This window comes from Pelobates fuscus, chromosome 5 (assembly GCF_036172605.1).
Source record: "Pelobates fuscus isolate aPelFus1 chromosome 5, aPelFus1.pri, whole genome shotgun sequence".
Taxonomy (NCBI): domain Eukaryota; kingdom Metazoa; phylum Chordata; class Amphibia; order Anura; family Pelobatidae; genus Pelobates; species Pelobates fuscus.
In genome coordinates, this window is record NC_086321.1 from 355,040,826 (window position 1) to 355,062,223 (window position 21,398).

At 38.5% G+C, this 21,398-nt stretch overlaps 1 protein-coding gene across 1 annotated transcript in view; it reads left to right on the plus strand.

Moving 5' to 3' along the window:
- Positions 1–19,545, plus strand: part of LOC134611761 (ceramide synthase 2-like) — a 112,318-nt gene extending 92,773 nt beyond the window's left edge. The window contains exons 7-11 of the mRNA XM_063455968.1: positions 365–457; positions 1,296–1,424; positions 6,960–7,066; positions 16,645–16,801; positions 17,754–19,545. Of these exons, the coding sequence (XP_063312038.1) occupies positions 365–457; positions 1,296–1,424; positions 6,960–7,066; positions 16,645–16,801; positions 17,754–17,933 (666 nt within the window). The 3' untranslated portion in view covers positions 17,934–19,545. The remainder of the gene's footprint in view (positions 1–364; positions 458–1,295; positions 1,425–6,959; positions 7,067–16,644; positions 16,802–17,753) is intronic.
- The last annotated feature ends 1,853 nt before the right edge of the window (positions 19,546–21,398 follow it).

Genomic DNA, 21,398 nt, shown 5'->3' on the forward strand with positions numbered 1-21,398 from the left:
AATGAGTTCCAAAATTCACAGGCCAGAAGCAGGTCACCAATTTACATTTCCCCTCAAACTCTTCCGCTAATGATGTCTTTGCCTTTGTCTCCTAACTGTATCTTCATAATTTGGGTCGTTGTTTAGAAACGTCCCATGTGTAGACTGCGTCCTAACACGATGTTCCTAAGGAACTGGCATTACCAAATACACTAACATTACCCTAACATGCTCAGATACTGTAACCTGCTCAGGTAATGGTGTTATGTGTAGAACATTTGGTTAAACAATTTAGTACAAACAGGTGCTAATTAAAGATGTTGCAGTGGGTTGGCACATTATGGCACTCTCAGAGTTAAATGTAATATTTTTTTTTCCTGCACAGCCATTGGTCTCATCTTTATACTGGTATTACATATTAGAATTGGCATTCTACTGCTCCTTGCTCCTCACCATAGCGTTTGATGTAAAGAGAAAGGTAAGCACTATGTATATAAATACAGGGTAGGCCAAAACTCAGAGTAGGATATGACAGGTAAATAACTTATTTGTTAGTATTTCAATCTTTTGTGTTGCAGGTACATATTATAAACTGAGCCTTTAAAGATTTATCATGGGTAATGTCACAAAGGAACAACAAATAAAAATAGTGTAATTTTATTTTCAAAATGGCAGGTGCGTCATTTTGACGCAAAAAGCTTACCACCGCCACTTCAATGGAAGCCTCCACATTCACCCGACCTTTCAGATACCGATTTCTTCCTGTGGGGTATCTGAAGGAGCTGTTGTACGTGAACAAACCGAGTACAGTTGAGCAGCTCAAGGAGAAAGTCCGCGCAGAAATTTGAGCACTAGAGCCTCAAACATTAACTAACGTCATGAACAAGTCAACCAAAAGAGCCCGACTTTGCGAGGCAGCAAATTAAGCTCATTTAAAATATGTATTCTTCCATGACTAATGAAACAAATCTCCATATGTTAGGCAATCATTGTATGTAAAGTCATTGAAATTGATTTGTTTTTTAAAAAGGTATTCACTAGTCAAATCCTACACTGCATTTTGGCCCACCCTGTATATAAATATTGTGTAGGTTCTATTTCATGATCAATGTATGATTTGAAGAGTTACTCAGATTCCCAGTGTGTTAATATAGACTCCCTATAATACAGACTGACTCGTTAAGAACCCCGTTAACATGACCTTTTGCAGTCTTTCTTCTTCCCTCTGTTTTTCTTCTTCCACCTTGACACCCCTGTTAATCTTTTCCTATAAATTGTATCAACAAAGCAGTAACGCATTGTTTTGATCCCGGCAGGACCTGAAGGAACAGATAATCCATCATTTTGCCACTATTTTCCTGATATCGTTTTCGTACTGTGCCAACTACATTCGTGCTGGAACATTGGTGATGCTTCTGCATGACTCCTCCGACCACATCCTGGAGGTGAGGCGATCAGAAATCCTGTAATAGTGTCATGAAAGGAAACACTTGCTAAGGGTTAGCATAGTGAGCACACTGATTTCAGCCACCGCTCGCTGTCTAAGGGCGATAGGAGTGTTTGTAAGCAGCTGGATGTCTTCCAGTTAGCCTAGGTCTCAGCTAGCTAAGCTTTGTTGGAGAAGCACAAACATTAGCCACAGAATTGGAGATAGATGTTAAACTTGGCTCCTTAACAAAGAGACCTCATTGATGCATTGTGTTTGGTTCTGGAATCTAGAGTACTAGAAACACAAAAGTAAATTTGAAAAGGAGGAAATACGATTGCAAAGGTCTATTCACTAAACAGTGCATTGTAGCAAATGCAATTCCAGTTCACTGCAATTTGGTGTTCAGTGGAAAAAACTGTGACAAACGATTTATGCCTGCTGAAGATTAAAGGAACACCCAAACACCATAACTACTTCATTGAAATGTTATTATATATCAAAGTTGTTATGGTGCCAGGAGGCCCCTTGCCAGTTTCATGAATGGGGAGTTACTGATTGGCTGAGAGCATCAGCTCACTGCTCTCAGCCAATCAGATTTTGAGCAAGCAGATGGACAAAGGGACAGAGATCCAGCGCTGGAATTCAGACTTTGGGAATAAACTAAAAGTAAAAATAGATAATGGTAGACAAATATAATGTAAGGTACATACATCTAAAAGTGGGCTGCTACATACATCTAAAAGTGACTGTAAAGAAAAAATCTGAAAATAATCCAAACTAGTATGTGCGCTCCTGGTAGTATTATAAATATAAATATATATATATATAGAGAGAGAGAGAGAGAGAGAGAGTGACGCACAATGTCTCTAAAAATACATATATTTAATAAAAATAGAACAAAAATTTAAAACAACTATAAATTCCAGAATTCTCTCACAAAGTAAACTGGGTTTCAGATATAAAATGTACCCAAGATACACCAATAATGTAGTATTGACAACTGAAAAACCATCCTGCGAGAATGATGTAAACCCAAACTATGAACAGAGCCCCCCCCCACCCCACCTCAGAAAATGCAACAGTATCACAGGGAGAAGCAGCTTGTTGCAATCTGAAGTGTGGATCCGCTGTGTCAGTTTGTGTCAAAACGCAAAATGGATACATACAAACAAAACGCCAGTGTGAATATAAATAAAAAATTCTATCAGCAAAAAACCTATATGATTTCCAGTAAAAAATGTAGATAATGTACCTTAACCTCGGTGTGGGCCCCCACCGGAGGTAAAAAGTCCCTTGCCGTGGCAGGCGATAGGACGGGTAAACAATGTGATGGAACTTCAGATAGAATGCTAGCTGTAGATGCTGAGCGCTCAGCTTCGTTTTGAATTAATTAAAAAACCTCACAACAATTGCAAGAAATTCATTGAAATTCCAAAAGAATTGTAAGATATAAATTAAACATAGTCGGGGCTACATTTCCTCATGCAGGACCCAATTTTAGGAAAACTTATCACCTTCCCATCCTAACATTGTTCACCATCTGTTTTTCACAACATCCGATGGGAAAACTGTCTTCATGCACAATCGCCACTGGATGGTATGACATGAGCAAGACCAAAGAATCTTCCACAGGCAATTTTCCATATATCCCAGTTTTGAACTTTGTGTGCATGCGGAAGAATGCAGTACTGATGAAAACGTCTGACAGATGCAGCTGACTATATACCTTCTTCCTCTCCCCTGAGGTGTGATCTTGTAAGTAGATATGTCACATTAGGGGATATTTGCAAAAACCACAAAGACCCCTAATTGGACAGTGCCTTGTTAAAGGAAACTGGAATCTCTCCATAATAATCTATGTTAATGGGGCACTCTAAGCACCAGAATCAATTTAGTTTAATATAGTAGGTCTGGTGCAAGTTCGGCCATTACCTTGCATACTTACTAGCCTCTCAATGCTTCCCTGTGTGGAAGCATTGGATTGGTTGGGATCATCAGTAATTGTGATGATCTGAGCCAATCACAATACTTTCCCATAGGAAACCATTGGCTTGGCAAAGATTGCCATGAAGGCAGATCAGGGGCAGAGCCAGCACCAGCCAAACACAGCCCTGGCCAATCAGCATCTCCTCATAGAGATGTTTCTAATCAATGCAGCTCTATAAGGAAAGTTCAGCCACCTAATGCATAGCGATGTTTCAGGCTATAATTGTTTTCAATATGAAAACTTCACATATACTATAAACCACTTTTTAGCAGTGTATATGTTTGAATATATTCAGCACATTAAAAGAATGGCAGCAGAAGAGCTTACATCTTGCTGAATATTTTTGTTTGTGTTTTTTGAGGGATGAAACAACATTCAGCCTTTCCAGTGACTGCTGTAGAGGCTCTCGTATATACACATGCTATAAACGATATTTTATAGACTAGGTAGGAGAAGATCTTGTAGCTGCACTATATTACTTACTTCTTACTGCTACTGCAATTATCTATATAAAAACATACTTGCCAAGAGTCCCAAGTCTGGTGGGTCAGTCCTGTTTAAGGGACTTCTCTGGTGCCTTGCTTATGGGAAAAAGTAACCATAACATGCCGTTTTTACGTGGAATTTTCACTCATACTTGAGTGCTTTATTGGCGTTCTGCATATCAGAGGCAGTGGTCGTCTTGAGCATCACCGAAGGTGACAGCTGCATCTCTGGAATGCCCCACACTCACCCCAGACCCCACTATGCCCAAAACCAATGTTGGCAGCAAAGAGAATCAGAGGCACTTCAAACATTGTACGCTAATTTATGGGATTAAATAGAGACAGAGAATTAAAACCAAGAAAAAAACATTTGCCACGCATGGGTTACTAGGTGCCTGGCACAGACAGTCCTGTTACTCCCCCAACACTCAATTCAACAAAAAGGTATCCCGAATTTACAGCTTCAAACTCTGAGGTAGAACAAAGCTTCTTGTTACAGTGAAATGTAGATCAGACCCCTCCAGAAAGAAACGTTCAAGCCATTCTCTGTACTTCTCATAGAGCAGTGCTTTCAGATGGAGCAAAGCCATATGTCACGGAACAAAGACTCATTATTCCCTCTTCACCCCCTCCTTTCTGAATCTGTTGTCTCCCCTCCTACCTTATCCCGTGTGGGAGGCGAAATAAATCTCTCGTCCAAAATTCAGAACACAACTATGTAACACTAACCCAGAAAACTCAGAAATCACTATAACTGATGATGTAATCCACCACGGTTCATTTTGATTGGAAATTCGAGCTTTATGTCGGATTTAGCATTTTTGCACTAGGTTTAAAGTCATTAAATTACTTATTTGAAAGATTGGTTTGATTTGACATTGTCCAGGTGAGAAAACAATTAAATGGGGGAAAAAAAATAATAATTTAAAATTGAGGAGAACAGAAAGTCATTGTTCGGATAATGGTGATATATAACAAAGCGATTAGTTGCTCACTAAATATGAAATGGTCAAGGTGCTTACAAAAAAAATGGAAAACAAATATTTTCGATTTAAAATAAAAATTCTGATAGGCATTATATAAAGGCCGCATTCATAAAGAGTGAGCTTGTTACAGCTTCGTTAGTGGGTTGTAGGGATTTTTTTTATTTATTTATCATTAGCTTTAAATGTTACGAGGTACATAATGTCAAGAAGTATCACCTGAGATTCGTCTGCATGTTACGGCGCACAGTAACTCATCCAGTCCACCGAATGTCCACTGTCCATGTTAGGTTAGTGTAACATCCTCAGGAGTTAGGGGGCTCTAAAGACGCTGGGTACACCATTGTAATGATGACCTCCTTTTATTAATGGTGTTATGGTGTAACAATACCGCTCTATAATAAATACAGAATCACGTTAAGGGAACATCGCACAAATAGAAAAACAGTCCAATGTTAGATCTTACAAGGCGGCTTACTCTTTTTGAGTGTATTATGTTCCTTTAATATGCACTCGTTATAATTTTATGGTTTTACCGCAGTACCATTATAAAGAAATGCATGCTGTATTTGTGGCCTCGGATTCTTTTTTCAGTGTCTCTGTGATAACCTGGACACTTTTTACTCAAAGTTATGATGATGATCATAATGCAGTCTGCTAGGTATCCAGCTGACACATTGATAACTGTGTGCCCAGTTTTAGCTGTTAAGAAGAATCACAGGCCAGGAAACCGAGAGACACTGCCTCTGCCAAATCTGATTGTAAATTACACTTTGCCATTTTACAGCTCCTATCATGTGTTTGCTGTATACAAAGAAAATAAAAACGGAATCCATAATAACAGGAAGCCTAATACCTTGAGCCGCTCTCCTATTGCAGCCTGTTAGGTTACAGATTAAAAGATTTGGAGGTTACACATGTGGTGTCACAGATCCAACCCCCCCTCTGCTGTAGTAAAAAGATTTTTAAAGGGACACTATAGTCACAAAACACCTTAAGATTAATTAAGAAATGTTGGTTCATAGATCATTCCCCTGCATTGTCACTGCTCAATTCTCTGCCATTTAGCAGTCACTTTGTTTATGTGGCCCTAGGCACACCTCCCTGCATGTGACTTATAACACTTCCTGAAAAGAGTCATCTAATGTTTACACTTCCTTTATTGCAAATTCTGTTTAATTTATATTTTCTTATCCCCTGCTCTGTTAGTAGCTTGTTAGGCTCTGCAGGAGCCTCCTGTTTGTGATCAAAGTTTAATTTTACAGAGCAGGCAAAAAAACAACAACTATTAAAGTAAGTTACATCTAATTGGAATTGAATCCATTTGATACAGGCTGTCAGTCACAGCCAGGGGAGGTGTGGCTAGGGCTGCAAAAAAACAGAAACAAAAGCGATTTAACTCCTAATTGGCAGAGGATTGAGCAGTGAGACTGCAGGGGCATGTTCTATACACCAAAACTGCTTCATTAAGCTAAAGTTGTTCTGGTGACTATAGTGTCCCTTTAACCACATTCCAACGTACAAGGAGAGTTTTTAAACCTTCAAAAATCTGTATTCTTGTTCCAAAGAATGAATACATCCAGTAATGTTATAAGCCTGAGAGCTGTCAGGTGCTGGAGTACCTGATCTTTAAAGTATGGTAGCTAGAGAGGACCCAAGGAAACGGCAACAATAAAAGCGATATAAAATATAATATGTAATATAAAAACGGCAAAAAATTAATTAACCAAAACTGTGTACAGCCATCAATAAAAGGAAACCGATTGAATAAAAAAAAATAGAGAAAACCTGATGGGTTTAGGACTTTATTAGTCCCTATTCCGGTTGTACCTCATTCCTCATTATTTAGTTTTCTGTTAAATTAGTGCCTTTTCTTGGCTTTCCCTTTTAGGCTTGGCTGACTGTTATTGTTTGGGGACCTTTAACTAACTTGTGCTGATGATAGTAACAAATCTAAAAAGTCAAACTTTTCTTTTTGTGTTTTATAGGAATTTTCATGTTTGAGCGGCTGAAACATAATGAAAACTTTAGTTTAAAATTTTGTCGAAGTTGACACCTGACCCCATAGATTTGTTCACTGTTTCTTTTCTTCCTAGTTAGCAAAGATGTTTAATTACACCAAGTGGAAGAGAGTGTGTGATGTCCTATTTATCATCTTTGCTGTGGTTTTCTTTGTCACACGCCTGTATCTTCTCCCCACAAGGTGAGTTCTGAGAATTAATCGTTTCGTTTTTTTGGGATTGACACTTAGAAACCTTAGCCACACTGGGGTTGTTGTGTGAAAGTGTATCTGTGACAAAGGTACAAACGTTTGCAAAACAGATAACATCTGAAAAGCTGGATTGAATAATTCCTGGGGGAAAAAAAAAAAACCTTTTCAATTAATTATATACAATGAATTAATAAACCTATACAATACAATTATCAAAACAATTATCAAAACAATTTAAAACAATATGCTTACATTCACATCTTGTAGTTGCACAGCTGACTGAGACCAGGAAGGGACTCCATGAATCAGGAGTCTGTCCCTATTTTGATTTTGAATGTATCCCGCAAACCAGAAATTGACTAAGCAAAGGAGTAAGTTAAATCACTGAGGTTGTAAGTCACTCTCAGCGAGGAGAGTAAGTGTCTTGTACTCTCTGCACTATAACCATTACAGTATTAAGGTGTTTAGAGTGACTGTTTAACCCCTTAAGGACCAAACTTCTGGAATAAAATGGAATCATGACATGTCACACATGGGGCACCCAGCTCAATGAAGTGGTCTGGGTGCCATGTCAACCTAGTTTTAACCCTGCAGCTGAAAACATAGCAGTTTCAGAGAAACTGCTATGTTTATAATAGGGTTAATCCAGCCTCTAGTGGCTGTCTCATTGACAGCCACTAAAGGTGCTTCCGCGATTTACACGGAGTCGAGTGTCAAAAAATATACCTATAGGAAAGCATTGAGTAAGAGGTTAGAGGTTAGGTTAGTAGGTTAGAGCTAATTTTAAGAAGCACTCATGTACTTTGAGTTTGCTATTTACAAAAAGAATCTGTTGTTGTGACTCATGCCTTGCAAAAAGAATTCAGAAAACCTGTGATCAAGAATTGTTATGTTGCATAAACCTAGAAAGGGTTACAAAGTTATCTCAAAGAGTTTAGATATTTACCGTATCTGTCCACTGTTGAACAAATTGTCTATAAATAGAGACAACTTAGTACTCCGGCCACTTTCCACTCCACTCAGAATATACCGTATATACTCGAGTATAAGCCGGGTTTTTCAGCACATTTTTTGTGCTGAAAAACCCCAACTCGGCTTATACTCGAGTCAATAGTCTGTATTATGGCAATTTGCATTGCCATAATACAGACAGGGGCTGTGGGGGCTGTGAGAGAGCGTTACTTACCTCTCCTGCAGCTCCTGTCAGCTCTCTCCTCCTCCGCGCCGTCCGTTCAGCACCTCGGTCAGCTCCCAGTGACTTACACTGTGAGCTGACAGAAGAGCTGAACGGACCGGCGGAGGAGGAGAGAGCTGACAGGAGCTGCAGGAAAGGTAAGTAACATCTCTGCAGCCCCCACAGCCCCCTCCTACACAGTGCCCATCCACTGGACCACCAGGGCCAGCTAGCAAGCAGGGAGGGGGGACGAAACAAAAATAAATTAATAATAAAATAATAATAAAAAAAAAAAATAACATTACAAATAATAAATAATAATAATAAAATATGAAAATAATTAAAACAATAATAAGTAAATAAAAAAAAATAATGAAAAAAAAAATTAAAATAATGTAAAAAAAAATAATAAAATTGCCCACCCCCCCCCAAGGCTCTGCAACACACACATACACACACATACACACACACACACACACACACTGCACTCATACACACTGCACTCATACACACACACACACTGCATTCATGCACACACTGCACTCATACACACACTGCACTCATACACACACTGCATTCATACACACTGCACTCATACACACTGCACTCATACACACACACACACTGCATTCATACACACTGCACTCATACACACACTGCACTCATACACACACACTGCATTCATACACACACTGCATTCATACACACTGCATTCATACACACTGCACTCATACACACACACACACACTGCATTCATACACACAGCATTCATACACACACTGCACTCATACACACTGCACTCATACACACACACACTGCATTCATACACACACTGAATTCATACACACACTGCACTCATATACACACACACTGCATTCATACACACACTGCACTCATACACACACTGCACTCATACACACACACTGCATTCATACACACACTGCACTCATATACACACACACTGCATTCATACACACACTGCACTCATACACACACTGCACTCATACACACACACTGCATTCATACACACACGCTGCACTCATACACACGCTGCACTCATATACACACACGCTGCACTCATACACACACACTGCACTCATACACACACTGCATTCATACACACACACTGCATTCATACACACACACTGCATTCATACACACGCTGCACTCATACACACACGCTGCACTCATACACACACTGCATTCATACACACACACTGCATTCATTATATACACACACTGGAAATAAATATTCAATTAATATCATTTTTTTAGGATCTAATTTTATTTAGAAATTTACCAGTAGCTGCTGCATTTCCCACCCTAGTCTTATACTCGAGTCAATAAGTTTTCCCAGTTTTTTGGGGTAAAATTAGGGGCCTCGGCTTATATTCGGGTCGGCTTATACTCGAGTATATACGGGTATCTCTATTTTTTTGCCCCAGCATATCAGCATTATGTTGCAAGCAGGGCGTTATCGTTAGTGTGTGTCGGTGGTCATGATATGAATGCAAGCTGTAGTCTGAATCACTGAAATGTGACTAATAGTTGAATGTGTTTATATTTGCACCTTATGTTCCTGACTAATATACAATTGCACTTTATGTATACGGCCAATGTACTTACATATGTGCTCACAATTAGCACTTTATGTTATTGGTCAATGTGTTTGTAGTTGTGTTCTGTGCGTATGCTATATATAATTACTTGAATTGTGGTATGCCCTTATTGTCACATTAATAAGGTATATTGTTGAGATTTCACATTTTATTTGCACTTGATTGTGTTAATTGTATTAGTAGTTTGATACACTATTTGCACGAGGTATGGTTGGCTTATATTGCATAGATATTTTTAGTTTGGACTGGGGACTATAGTCTATGTAGCTGAATTGTATAATATTGGTGGCACTATTGTGTAAAGTCTATATGTATTATTAGGCTGTTAGAGCTTTTTTTTCACCTTTGTTAACGAAGAAGGGATTGTATTTCTTAGGTATTAGATGTATTAAGTCATTAGATAAGGACTGCTAAAGCTTAGACTGAGCGGACATTTTTTCTTATGGTATATTTTGTTAATCGCTATTGTATTTTTGATCAGAGGCCAACTGTGTTTCATTGTCTTTGTACGTACACTGTACAGTGATAATAAAGTTGAATCTGAAACTTAAAGTCCCAAAATAGCCTCTCCATGGCATACAGCTCTGATTATAAATAGCCTGGTTAATTGCTTCTTAATCCCATATCATTTCTGTTACCTTTTTTTTTCTAAAATGCATAATGTTTTGCAGGAAATAGGCACGCACCATAAAAACTGCATACATATGAAAATGATCTCAAGGAAGTGTATTTTTACAATTGGATACTATATTTATTGATAGCTCAAGAGTTACTGTATCACAGCATTCTTCTGACAGTGTCTGTACTACATAATGAACAGGTCATAATACATACGCTGGTTTTGATTCTTTTTGTTCATGTGTGTAAAACCCATTTAGTCATCTTTAAGGGTTGCTCCAACAAAAAAACTGTTGTTTTGGTTAGAGTAACCCTTAATATCCTGGTTCTTCCTCCTCTCCCCTGATCACAGGTTTAAGAAACTTTTTTTTAGTTTTCCAGTGTAGAGGCCAAATTCTCCCCTAAGCGCGATCCTCCTCTGTTGATATCACTTCCCCTAGCTGCCAGAAAGGGGATGAGGATGTTCTGAGGGGGGGGGGGGAGGGGCCTGGCTGCCATTGGACATCTTCCTCCAATATAAACATAATTGATGATGATGCCCCAATAACACTGCCGTAGGTGGAGTATCAATTCTGCCAGTAGAGGGATTAAACTCAGTATGAGCAACGTTTCATAGAAAAACGTTGCACATACAGGCACCATAACCACTTCACATCACTGAAGTGCTTGTGGTGCTTGTAGTGACCCTTTAACAAATAAATGAGCGTGTTAATAGTGACTTCAGTATTTATGAAATTTTCCAGCCGAATTGTTTTGCTTTTCACTGAATACGTGGCCATCAAAACAAGTCTGTTATTAATGTCAATTGATTGAAACTGCAGTGTTGTTCCATTCATAAGTGCAGAACATTAGCACAGCACATTTCACAATTGTGATCTTTTTTAATATTATTATTATTATTATATATTATAATATTATGGGTATGGGACCTGCAGTCAGGATGTTATTAAATGTGACGGTACTGTAGACAGAGTTATGTGTCTCCAATTGCTCCCTTTTTAAATAACAGCAGTAAGTATTATAAAACTGCAACTTTCACAAGAGTATGTCTTTAATTTAGTGGCTATTTTTATTAAAGGGATACTAAAAGCACCCAAACAACTTTAGTTTAATAAAGCCGTTTTAGTGTATAAATCATGCTTCTGCAGTCTCACTGCTCAATTCAGTGCCATTTAGGAGTTAAATCACTTTTTTGTTTCTGTTTATGCAGCCCTAGCCACACCTCCCCTGGCTGTGACTCACTCAACCTGCATGAAAAAATGGTTTCATTTTCAATCAGATATTAACTTGCATTAGATGTTTTTATCTCCAGTTCTGTTAATTAAACTCTAATCAAACTCTAATCACACACTGGAGGTTCCTGTGGAGTCTAGAAGGCTATTAACAAAACAGAATGTGATATAAAGGACATTTAAACATTAGATCTCTCTTTAGAGGAAGTGTTTAGGAAGGCTGTATAAGTCACATGTAGGGAGGTGAGACCAGGGCTTGTATAAGCAATGTGATTTAACTCCTAAATGGCAGAGAATTGAGCAGTGTGACTGCAGGGGCATGATCTATACACCAAAACTGGTTATTTAAGCTAAAGTTGTTTTGTTGCCAACCTTTTGTTCTTTACCAGTTAGAAAGTATTATAGATCTAAAATGTTAGATTAACAAACTGTAGGTGGAGGTTAAAGCACTAACTTTTATTTTGTTCCTTTGCCAATCATTTAAATAGTCAAATGAGATTACAGCATCATTGGTACATGCAAATACTGTAAAAATAAGGTATAGGGGGAACCCCTTTACAAAAGGAGACTCCGTGCCTTGAAAAAAAAAAAATCTAATTACTGGTCATTGGATAAGCTGATTAATTTTCCATATGTAAAAAAAAAACTGTATCTCTGTTCAGTGCAATCATGTTATTGCTGGCCTCTTTGTATTAGGTTGCCATCTAGTGCTTGTACTACAGTACTACAAGACTTGTTATGTGAATTAATGGCAATAGTGAGAGAGTATGAGGGAACTGATCGGTTCATTGCAAGAACTGCTAATCGCAGTGACGTTAGGGGACCAGTAACATGGATTAATCCCCTATATTCACTATAATTAACATCTATTTAACAAAACACCTTTATTAGACTTTTCATGATATTACGGGGTTACGGGGGATCTCCAGAATTGGCACGGAGGATGCCAATTCTACAGTACACAATTGTGGGCAGTTGCATGGGGCGGACTTGACTATAATGTATCTCTTCCAAAACCTGGGGTTAAGAACTGCTGACCTCATTATTATCACCATTAGCTTTCTACTGAAATAAATAGGTTTGCACTCATTCCTGCTACTGTCGGAGTGGGCACTCCATTGCTGCTTCTGTCGGAGTGGGCACTCCATTGCTACTTCTGTTGGAGTGGGCACTCCATTGCTGCTTCTGTCGGAGTGGGCACTCCATTGCTGCTTCTGTCGGAGTGGGCACTCCATTGCTGCTTCTGTCGGAGTGGGCACTCCATTGCTGCTTCTGCTGGAGTGGGCACTCCATTGCTGCTTCTGCTGGAGTGGGCACTCCATTGCTGCTTCTGCTGGAGTGGGCACTCCATTGCTGCTTCTGCTGGAGTGGGCACTCCATTGCTACTTATGCTGGAGTGGGCACTCTCTGCTGCTTCTGTCAGAGTGGGCACTCATTGCTGCTTCTGTCGGAGTGGGCACTCATTGCTGCTTCTGTCGGAGTGGGCACTACATTGCTGCTTATGCCGGAGTGGACACTCCATTGCTGCTTCTGTCAGAGGGAGTCCAGGTGACCACAAAGTGCTTTTAGAGCTGTTTGTATTCCAAAACTTTACGTTTGTAAGTGTTGTATTCACAATAATTAGCTGGATCTTGTTTTTGTTTTACTCTGTGTATTTTTTCCACTTTCTTTTTAAAGCTGATAACCGTCCATCTGTCTTCTAAATGAATCTCACCATTGGATGCTACAGCCCAATAGTCATACTCCATCCTAAAGTGCCCATTCTATGGCTCAGGATCCCATAGCTGGACTCATGCCTGCTTGCCTACCTAGAAGGGTTGGCCTAGTGTAAAAGAGCCGACTGAAGGATTGCGTCTCTCTAAGTTAACTAGTAAGCCTTGAACTGATACAGAACTCTGAAAACACTGATCCTTACAGACAAACGTACAAGTAGAGGTTTTGCTGTGGAATGCAATTGCCACTTGCCTTCCAATAACAGAGCAGGATTGTATTCTCTATATATCTTTTATCATCTGAACAGTTTAGAATCCCCTCTTGTAACCTGCACTGAAGTCACTCGTTTGTGTTAAAGACATTTGTTTGTGTTTATTTAATTAAAACAATGCCAGTAGGTAGGTTGTCTTGTATAATAAGGTGTCGGGGAGTGTTCATCGGAGACTGTTTAACATGTTCTGGAATTGCGGTTGCAATTTTCTCTTCCCAAATGTTTCAGTGGAAGGCTTTTTTGGAGGTTGACGGTTGTTTTTTGCCAGCTGTAAGGTGTTGTAGTGTCACATGTTTTCCGTCACTTTTATTATCACATTTTTCTTTATCAGTAATTGTCAGGTGACAAAGCCAGATTCATGTAAATATTTTTTAAGCTTGATAAATGTGCCTTTCTTAAACTGGTCACACGAGGTTGTCAGTGTATTTATCGGTTAATATTAAGTAACAATACAAATAAGAGAGAGAGAGGCTATAGCCTGTAGACGTACGTTACATCTAATATCATTGCCTATATCTACACCTCCCTTTTTGCATTCCCTTTGTAGCTGCAAAGTCACGTACTGGATCTGATGCTCCAGCGTCACTTGCACCCCTGCTTCCTTCAGATTAGCAAATTTTTGTGTTTTGTTTAGTTTTTTTGCCCTTAAGTGTGTCCTTTTTTTCCTATAGTCATTATTTTTTTTGTCCAGTTTATCTTGTCTATGAATTCTGGTTTCCCTGATCTGGATACGTTTTGACCTTGAGTTGTTTTTTTACGACAAGGGTAAATAGATGGAAGGGGGATATTAGATTGGAGGAAGGAGCAATTAAATGGGGGCCATAAGATGGGAGAAAGGGACTTGAAATGTGAGATATGCAATGGGAGGAACGGTAATGAAATATATATAATATTACATATACCCATTGTTCAGCGCTACAGAATCTGAAGGCGCTATATAAATAATAAAATATAATAATAATAATAATATATGTATGCAGTGGGAAGCAGGGAGCTTTGAAATAAGGGGAATATGAGATGGGAGGAATGGACAATGAAATAGGGGATATTATATAGAAGGAAGGGGCATTGAAATGGAAGGACATAAAATGGTGGCATGAGATAAGAGAAAGGGCAAAGTAATAAAAGTAAGGCATGAGGTAAAAGGAATGGGGAAATGGGTGGACATGGAATGGGAGGACGTTGTAGTGAAACAGGAGGATGTGAATTGAAAGGAACAGGAAATGATGTACATGAGATGGGATGAAGGGGTAATGAAATGGCAGGATATGAGATAAGAGGAGGTAATAACACAGAGGGTATGTACGTGCACATTTCACTATTTGTGCATGTATGTCTGTGTGTGTTTTATTACTTTTGTGTGCATGTATGTTTGTGTGTTTGGCTATTTTTGTAACTTCAAGACAGTATGACCAGCCTATGGTTATTTGTGTATATATGTAGGTGATTTTTGATTACAGTTCACATTTTAGTAAGTATACTCTGTTAAAACATACTGTTTGTGTTCTTATAGTGTATGATGCCAATTAAGTGTGCAATAGATTTACGCACTAATAATGCAATATGGAATCTCTATTGTGAATTACTGCAAAATGCCTGCAATTACTTATCGGCTGATCACATGTATTGGCTGTTTATCGGCTCTCGACAAGACTTCTAATCGATACAATTTACCGCTATAAAAGGTTTAATGGGAGACCATAGGTATTAGATAGAATGTTATCAATTTCTCAAATCCGTCATGTTCACTGGAATGATCAGATTGAGCCTTTCAATAACATTTATCGGGGATATAATCCATGATAAAGGGTCTTAAAAAAAATAATCGGCGCCTATTCTGATTCACTTGTAATGGCATGTCTACCCACATTGTATATTTAATTAGAGCACAAACCCACTGACCATGGGTGAGGGCTTGGAGGAAACATCAGGTCCTCCCATTTATTGATATTAAAGCCCCTAGCCCCTACCTATGGGTGGAGACTGGTGGGTGAAAATATGTCCTTCCCCGTGTTGCAGAGGTGGACAATATGTCCCCCATTCTTTATTATATCCTATACCTATTAACACTATCTCCCTCCATTAATTTGAATTAGAGCCCACACTCGCTGGCCGTGGCAGGGAGATACTAAGTCCCCTCATTCTTTTTAATTGAGCCCAAATTCACTCTCCATGGGTACATCGTAGACTATGCTACTCCCTTTGCCCACTTAATTACTTAAGTTAGTAGCCCCTCCAGGGGAAAGGTGGACAGTAATTAGTCCAACCCCCTATTTTTTTAATTAAATCCCCCACCCGATACCCACAAATGAAGGCACAAGGGGAGGACGTGTATTAAGTTCCCCCTGTACATTACTAGCAACTTGACAGCAATAGCTGGGGTATGGGGGAGGTGTATAACCTCCCCTCTTCTATTGTGGTGGCATATTGATCCCCACAAACTTTTATTTCTTAATTTTTCAATGACTCACAGGGTTAGTCATTAAGAAGTCTGATAAATGAGCTTTCAAGACACATTTAATTGGAGGATCGTTCACAAGCAGCCAACCTGTTTATCAGGTTCGGCTGCTAGAATTTTGACAGACATTAGATCCAGTCAAAATTAGTTAAAAAACTTCATCCAAATTAATTTAATAATTTGAGGCTGAGATTTGCTGAATAGTTTATTAGCTGTAAATTAAAATACAAGAAGCCAAATTTTGTCAAAAATAGACAATGTGAGAAGACAATAGCTGAATTGGAGAATTTTTTCCAAAACCGCTATTATTACCTACACGTTATCATTTTGATATCCGTTTGCTACAACTCAGTGCTTAGTGAATAACACTGGAAAATATTAGTAGGGTTTTTCTCTGAGAGCCAATATCACGTTATTTCAGATATATGCACAGAATGATCTTTTACCAGGAATACATCTTACAGACTCTGACTTTTCTTTATAGAATCATCTACAGCACCTTTTACTACTCAATGGAAACCTTTCAGCCATTCTTTGGGTATTATTTTTTTAATGTGCTCCTGATGGTTCTTCAAGTTCTCCACTTCTTCTGGGCCTACTTGATCATACGTATGGTGTATCGTTTCACGTTTGTTGGCACGGTAAGGACTTTACTTCATTTTTTTATATCAAGCCCTATTATTCGTATAGCAGTCAGTATTTAGTAAAAATAAACATTGAGCTGAGTGACTTGTAAACGTTCGTGGACAGGAGGGAAAAGAGGAAGCAATTGGATAATGTTAATAAGACTACATATTTTGGATTCTATGTCTCGTTATCGTTATTGCGGATTCTCTTCTTGGGTATTATCTTAAGATGATACTGTGAAATGTATTCATTGTACTTTTTGGTGGATAAGGGGTACAACTTGTATCTTGATTTGAAGAGAGGTGTTACTAAAAAGACCACTGTACTCACCCAGAAATCTAAATGGAGTGGTCTGGGTGCCGTGGCTCTGTCGTTTTGGCCCTGCAATGTAAAACATTGGCATTAAGACAAAGTTTATATTGCAGGGCTAAACACACCTATGGGCTGTCTTCCACTCTTTAGATGGTACTTCTGCACTCACAACCGAGTCGAACTCTATTCAGTGTGAGGATGTCGAAGTCCTCTGATGCTTCTCATAGAGAAGTTTTGGATTTGGTGCTTCTCATCTGATAGGAGGAGTGTGGCACTTACTGCTCGTATGCTTCTTGTCCCCAATGCTTCTCTATGAGAAGCATTGCACTGGACAAGAAGACAAAGAGGAGTCAGACTGGAGGAAGAAGAGGTGGGAGGCGGAGCAGGCAGCTGCACGGATTCAGTCTAAACACTGGAAACAAGATAAGTAAAGCCTTATTCCTGTAAATCTTAAGTCTTAAAAGGAGAGATTGAGGTTCCACATGCATGGGAAAAGAGTATAGTGTAACAGTTCCAATGCTGTAACTGTCATCAGCACGGTAAGACGATGGCATAATAGGAGTGACAACAAGGCACTGGGCACTGCTTAGTACAAAATTCATCTTAAAAAATATAAAAATAAAGATTTCTAAAAATATGTTATTTCATGTGCAGGTAGAAAATGATGTTCGCAGTGACATTGAGGAAAGTGAGGACAGCGGACAAGAAAATGGCAAGCCTTCTGGAAGAGAGAATGAAACAGACAAGTGGAGAAGCAACAACAACCGTGTTCTACAGAAGTTTACTGAAAATGGAATGGCCCAAGTACATAATGGACACTTAAAGGCCAGTTAACCCTGGTTACTAGCAATGCACTGTGCTGTGCTTGTCCTACACCGAGCAGGAGTTCAGTGCTGCTACATTGTGTTCATGGAACCCACCCATCTAGCACTTGTAGTGCTCTTCTTTGTAACAAGAGGAACACAAGGTGCATTGCAGAGCAATGCCTTGTAGACCTCACTGCCTCTGAGTTAGTTGACTTCTTCTTTGCAGAAAGTGGTGGCACAACTTAATTTATTCAACTATCGCACTATAATATACATGATTTTGGACACTAGGATTTCATAGTCTGCCCTTTACATTGAGCCACATCTCATGACGGAATGATGAGCCACATGAAATGTGGTACTGTGAATATACTATGTAAGTAGATTAGTCATAGTTATATTAATTATGTCCCTCTAAATTTTCTATATATTTTTTACCTTGTAGAAGAACGACATTAATGTGCGAAGCACTTTAAACAATTACAACCACTGTAGATGCTAACCATTTTGCTTGGAGCTATCTGCCGTAGTTTTAGAGTAGACTGTATATGGTTGGGTACAGTAACTTATTGTTCTCACAGTGACAGACAGCTGTGTTATACTGATTTTAGGGGAGATCTACATTTGCAGTGAGAGCATGTGCACCCTATCTTTGTCCAGCGTGGTTTGTTAAACATGCATGCTGATGTTGACATCAAGAAACAACAGCAAATCAGCTATGTATCAAGCGTGGGACAATATGTACTTATAAAAAAAATGCATGCAATTGTCTCACGAGTCAGGTGAAATACAAAATTTAGGGTCACATTAGTGGTGCAGCGGTAGGCAACCTTTGGTACTCCGGATGTCGTGAACTACATCTCCCATGATGCATCTACAGCCATAATGCTGGAAAAAACATAAGGGGAGACGTAGCCCACATCAACTGGAGTGCCCACGGTTGCCCACCATTGGACTACAGAGTCAGTCTCTGAAACAAAATGAACTACCAACATCAAAACAATAATTAGGAACACCATAAATCAGTGGTGGTGACTACAATGTGACAAAGTTAACATAATACAAATGATGACAGTTTTCTTTAACTATTTAAAATAAATACGTTTTATATGTTATTACCTCTTTGTGTGTTGTTTATAAGTATACGTATAAGTAAATACCTTTTTAAGTGCATCTCCTGGCTTACACTTAGTGGGTAGGGTCGGACATCTCTAAATCATCTTATGTTATAAGCACCATTTATTTAACCAAAGTCCGTACAGGTTACCCAGAGCTAGCGCTCATTCACAAATCCATAAGCCATGTGGAAGTGACAGCGTACCAGAAATGCTTCCCATACTGGTTCACGTTGTATGAATAAATCAAGGATGCTTTCCCTACTGGTTCACATCTGAGCTGGATTCAGATGTTCAGTTTGCACATAGTCCTTGCAGTTATGTGGTGCTTCTGGCCAAAAAGGAGTTAATGATGGCCCCATCCCGGTAAGCTAGAAAATGCACCGAAAAGAGGAATATGCTAATATTTATAACTTACAAAATAAAACACACAAAGGCTGTAACATATATACTACTTTTCAGTAATTCTAAAAGAATGACAGTTTCCTTAATAAAGCAAGCATCAAATCAATACATGGAAAACGATTTATATACACAGTATTTACATGTGCTTTAACGGTTCATACTTGTATCAGTCTCTGTTTAAAGGGTCAATAATGCCGTAATATATTTTTTATGAAAAACAGCAAATGAAGAGGAGCTCAGATGTGTTTAAATGTTATTGATTTTGCTTTATCATCTTTAGAATCAGCAAACTCTATAGAAAGGAGAGTGATACTCTCACAGGGTGTGGAAAAATCAACAAGTGGCACATTTTAGTTCAATACTGCATTTTCATTGGCTTCCTGGGTTTATTCGGCCAATCAGAATACAGCACAAACTAAAATGATGGTCATTGAAAGATAATGTATAGATAAGAATAGTGTAATGGCAGCCTCCTTTATATAATACATATTTACTGAAGCAAAGTAAGTTAACTAGTTCTTATTTATATTTTTCCATATCAGACCAAACAATTTATATTTCGATTTTCTTTGCCCTATCCTGAATGAAGCAGTAGTGCACCAGGAAACAATTGCTGTGTGTACTTCCGCTATGACTTCACACGATACGGGCCTTAGATCAACCACGTGAGAAAATAACTTGAATTAATACCTGTAGCGTTGGGAGCTGCTGGGAGCACAGGGTCATTTTACAGTATGAGAACCACATCACAAAATTAAACAGGACAACTGCATGAGCTGCCTCTGAAGTAGTTAGGACGAGGTATTCAAATGTAAGTTTTTATTGCGCAAAAATGTCTTGTTACAAAAAAAACTTATAATTTGCAATACTTCCTCATAGCATCTCAAAGTGATACTCCTTAAAATAAGTTAGTGAAATTATTTTAAATAATTCCCTAATCAATAAAGCTTAAAGGGACACTATAGGCACCAAAACAACTTTAGCTTAATGAAGCAGTTTTGGTGTATAGATTATGTCCCTGCAGTCTCACTGCTCAAATCTCTGCCATTTAATTTAAATCACTCTGTTTTATGTAGCCCTAGTCACACCTCCCTGCATGTAATGTGCACAGCCTTCATAAACAGTTCCTGTAAAGCAAGGTCTAATGTTTAAACTTCTTTTAGTGCGCATGCTGTTTAATATAGAATGTCTTACCTCCTGATCTGTTGTCTTTATTATAATTTATAAAGCACCAAAACACAGCAGTAGATAAAAACGTCTAATGTATGTTAACATCTGATTGAACATGAAACCATTTTTTTATTGAAGGCTGTGTCAGTTACAACTAGGGGGAAACAGAAACAAAAGTGATTTAACTCTTAAATGGCAGAGCATTTAGCAGGGAAACTGTAGGGGCATAATCTATACACTAAAACTGCTTCATTAAGCTAAAGTTTGTCCCACCACACTGGAGCCATATTTCTACAAAGTGGTGCAAATCAAAAGGGTAAAAAAACTGGTTAATAATCGTATATGACATTGGACATAACAGGGTATTGATGATTGGTTTCACCTTAAATTGTTGAAGGCGAAATGCCTTTTACATATATAATAACAGGAGACAAGCAGGGTCAAATCTAATATCTTCGGGTCTCTTTGTTTCCCAACAAAAGATGTTCAACACAAATCATGTTTTTGTAAATGCGGAAAATAAAGTTTTAATCTTTACATCCAGGTGTTGCTCATTCATTTCCACGTATTGTGCACCTTCATTAACCCTTTTATTGCTTAGCCATTTTCCACTCCCGTCCTGAGCTTAATATTCAAGATTCTATCATTCTGTTTTAATGCAAGTTTTTGTATTTTTACCGTAATTTTCCTTCACATATGTTGTTTTCTGCAGAGCACACCATTTAAGTAAATAACCTTTGTTTCTTGAATTCATACTAAAGTGTATTACATTTAGTATTACAAATGATTTTTTTAAAACAAAA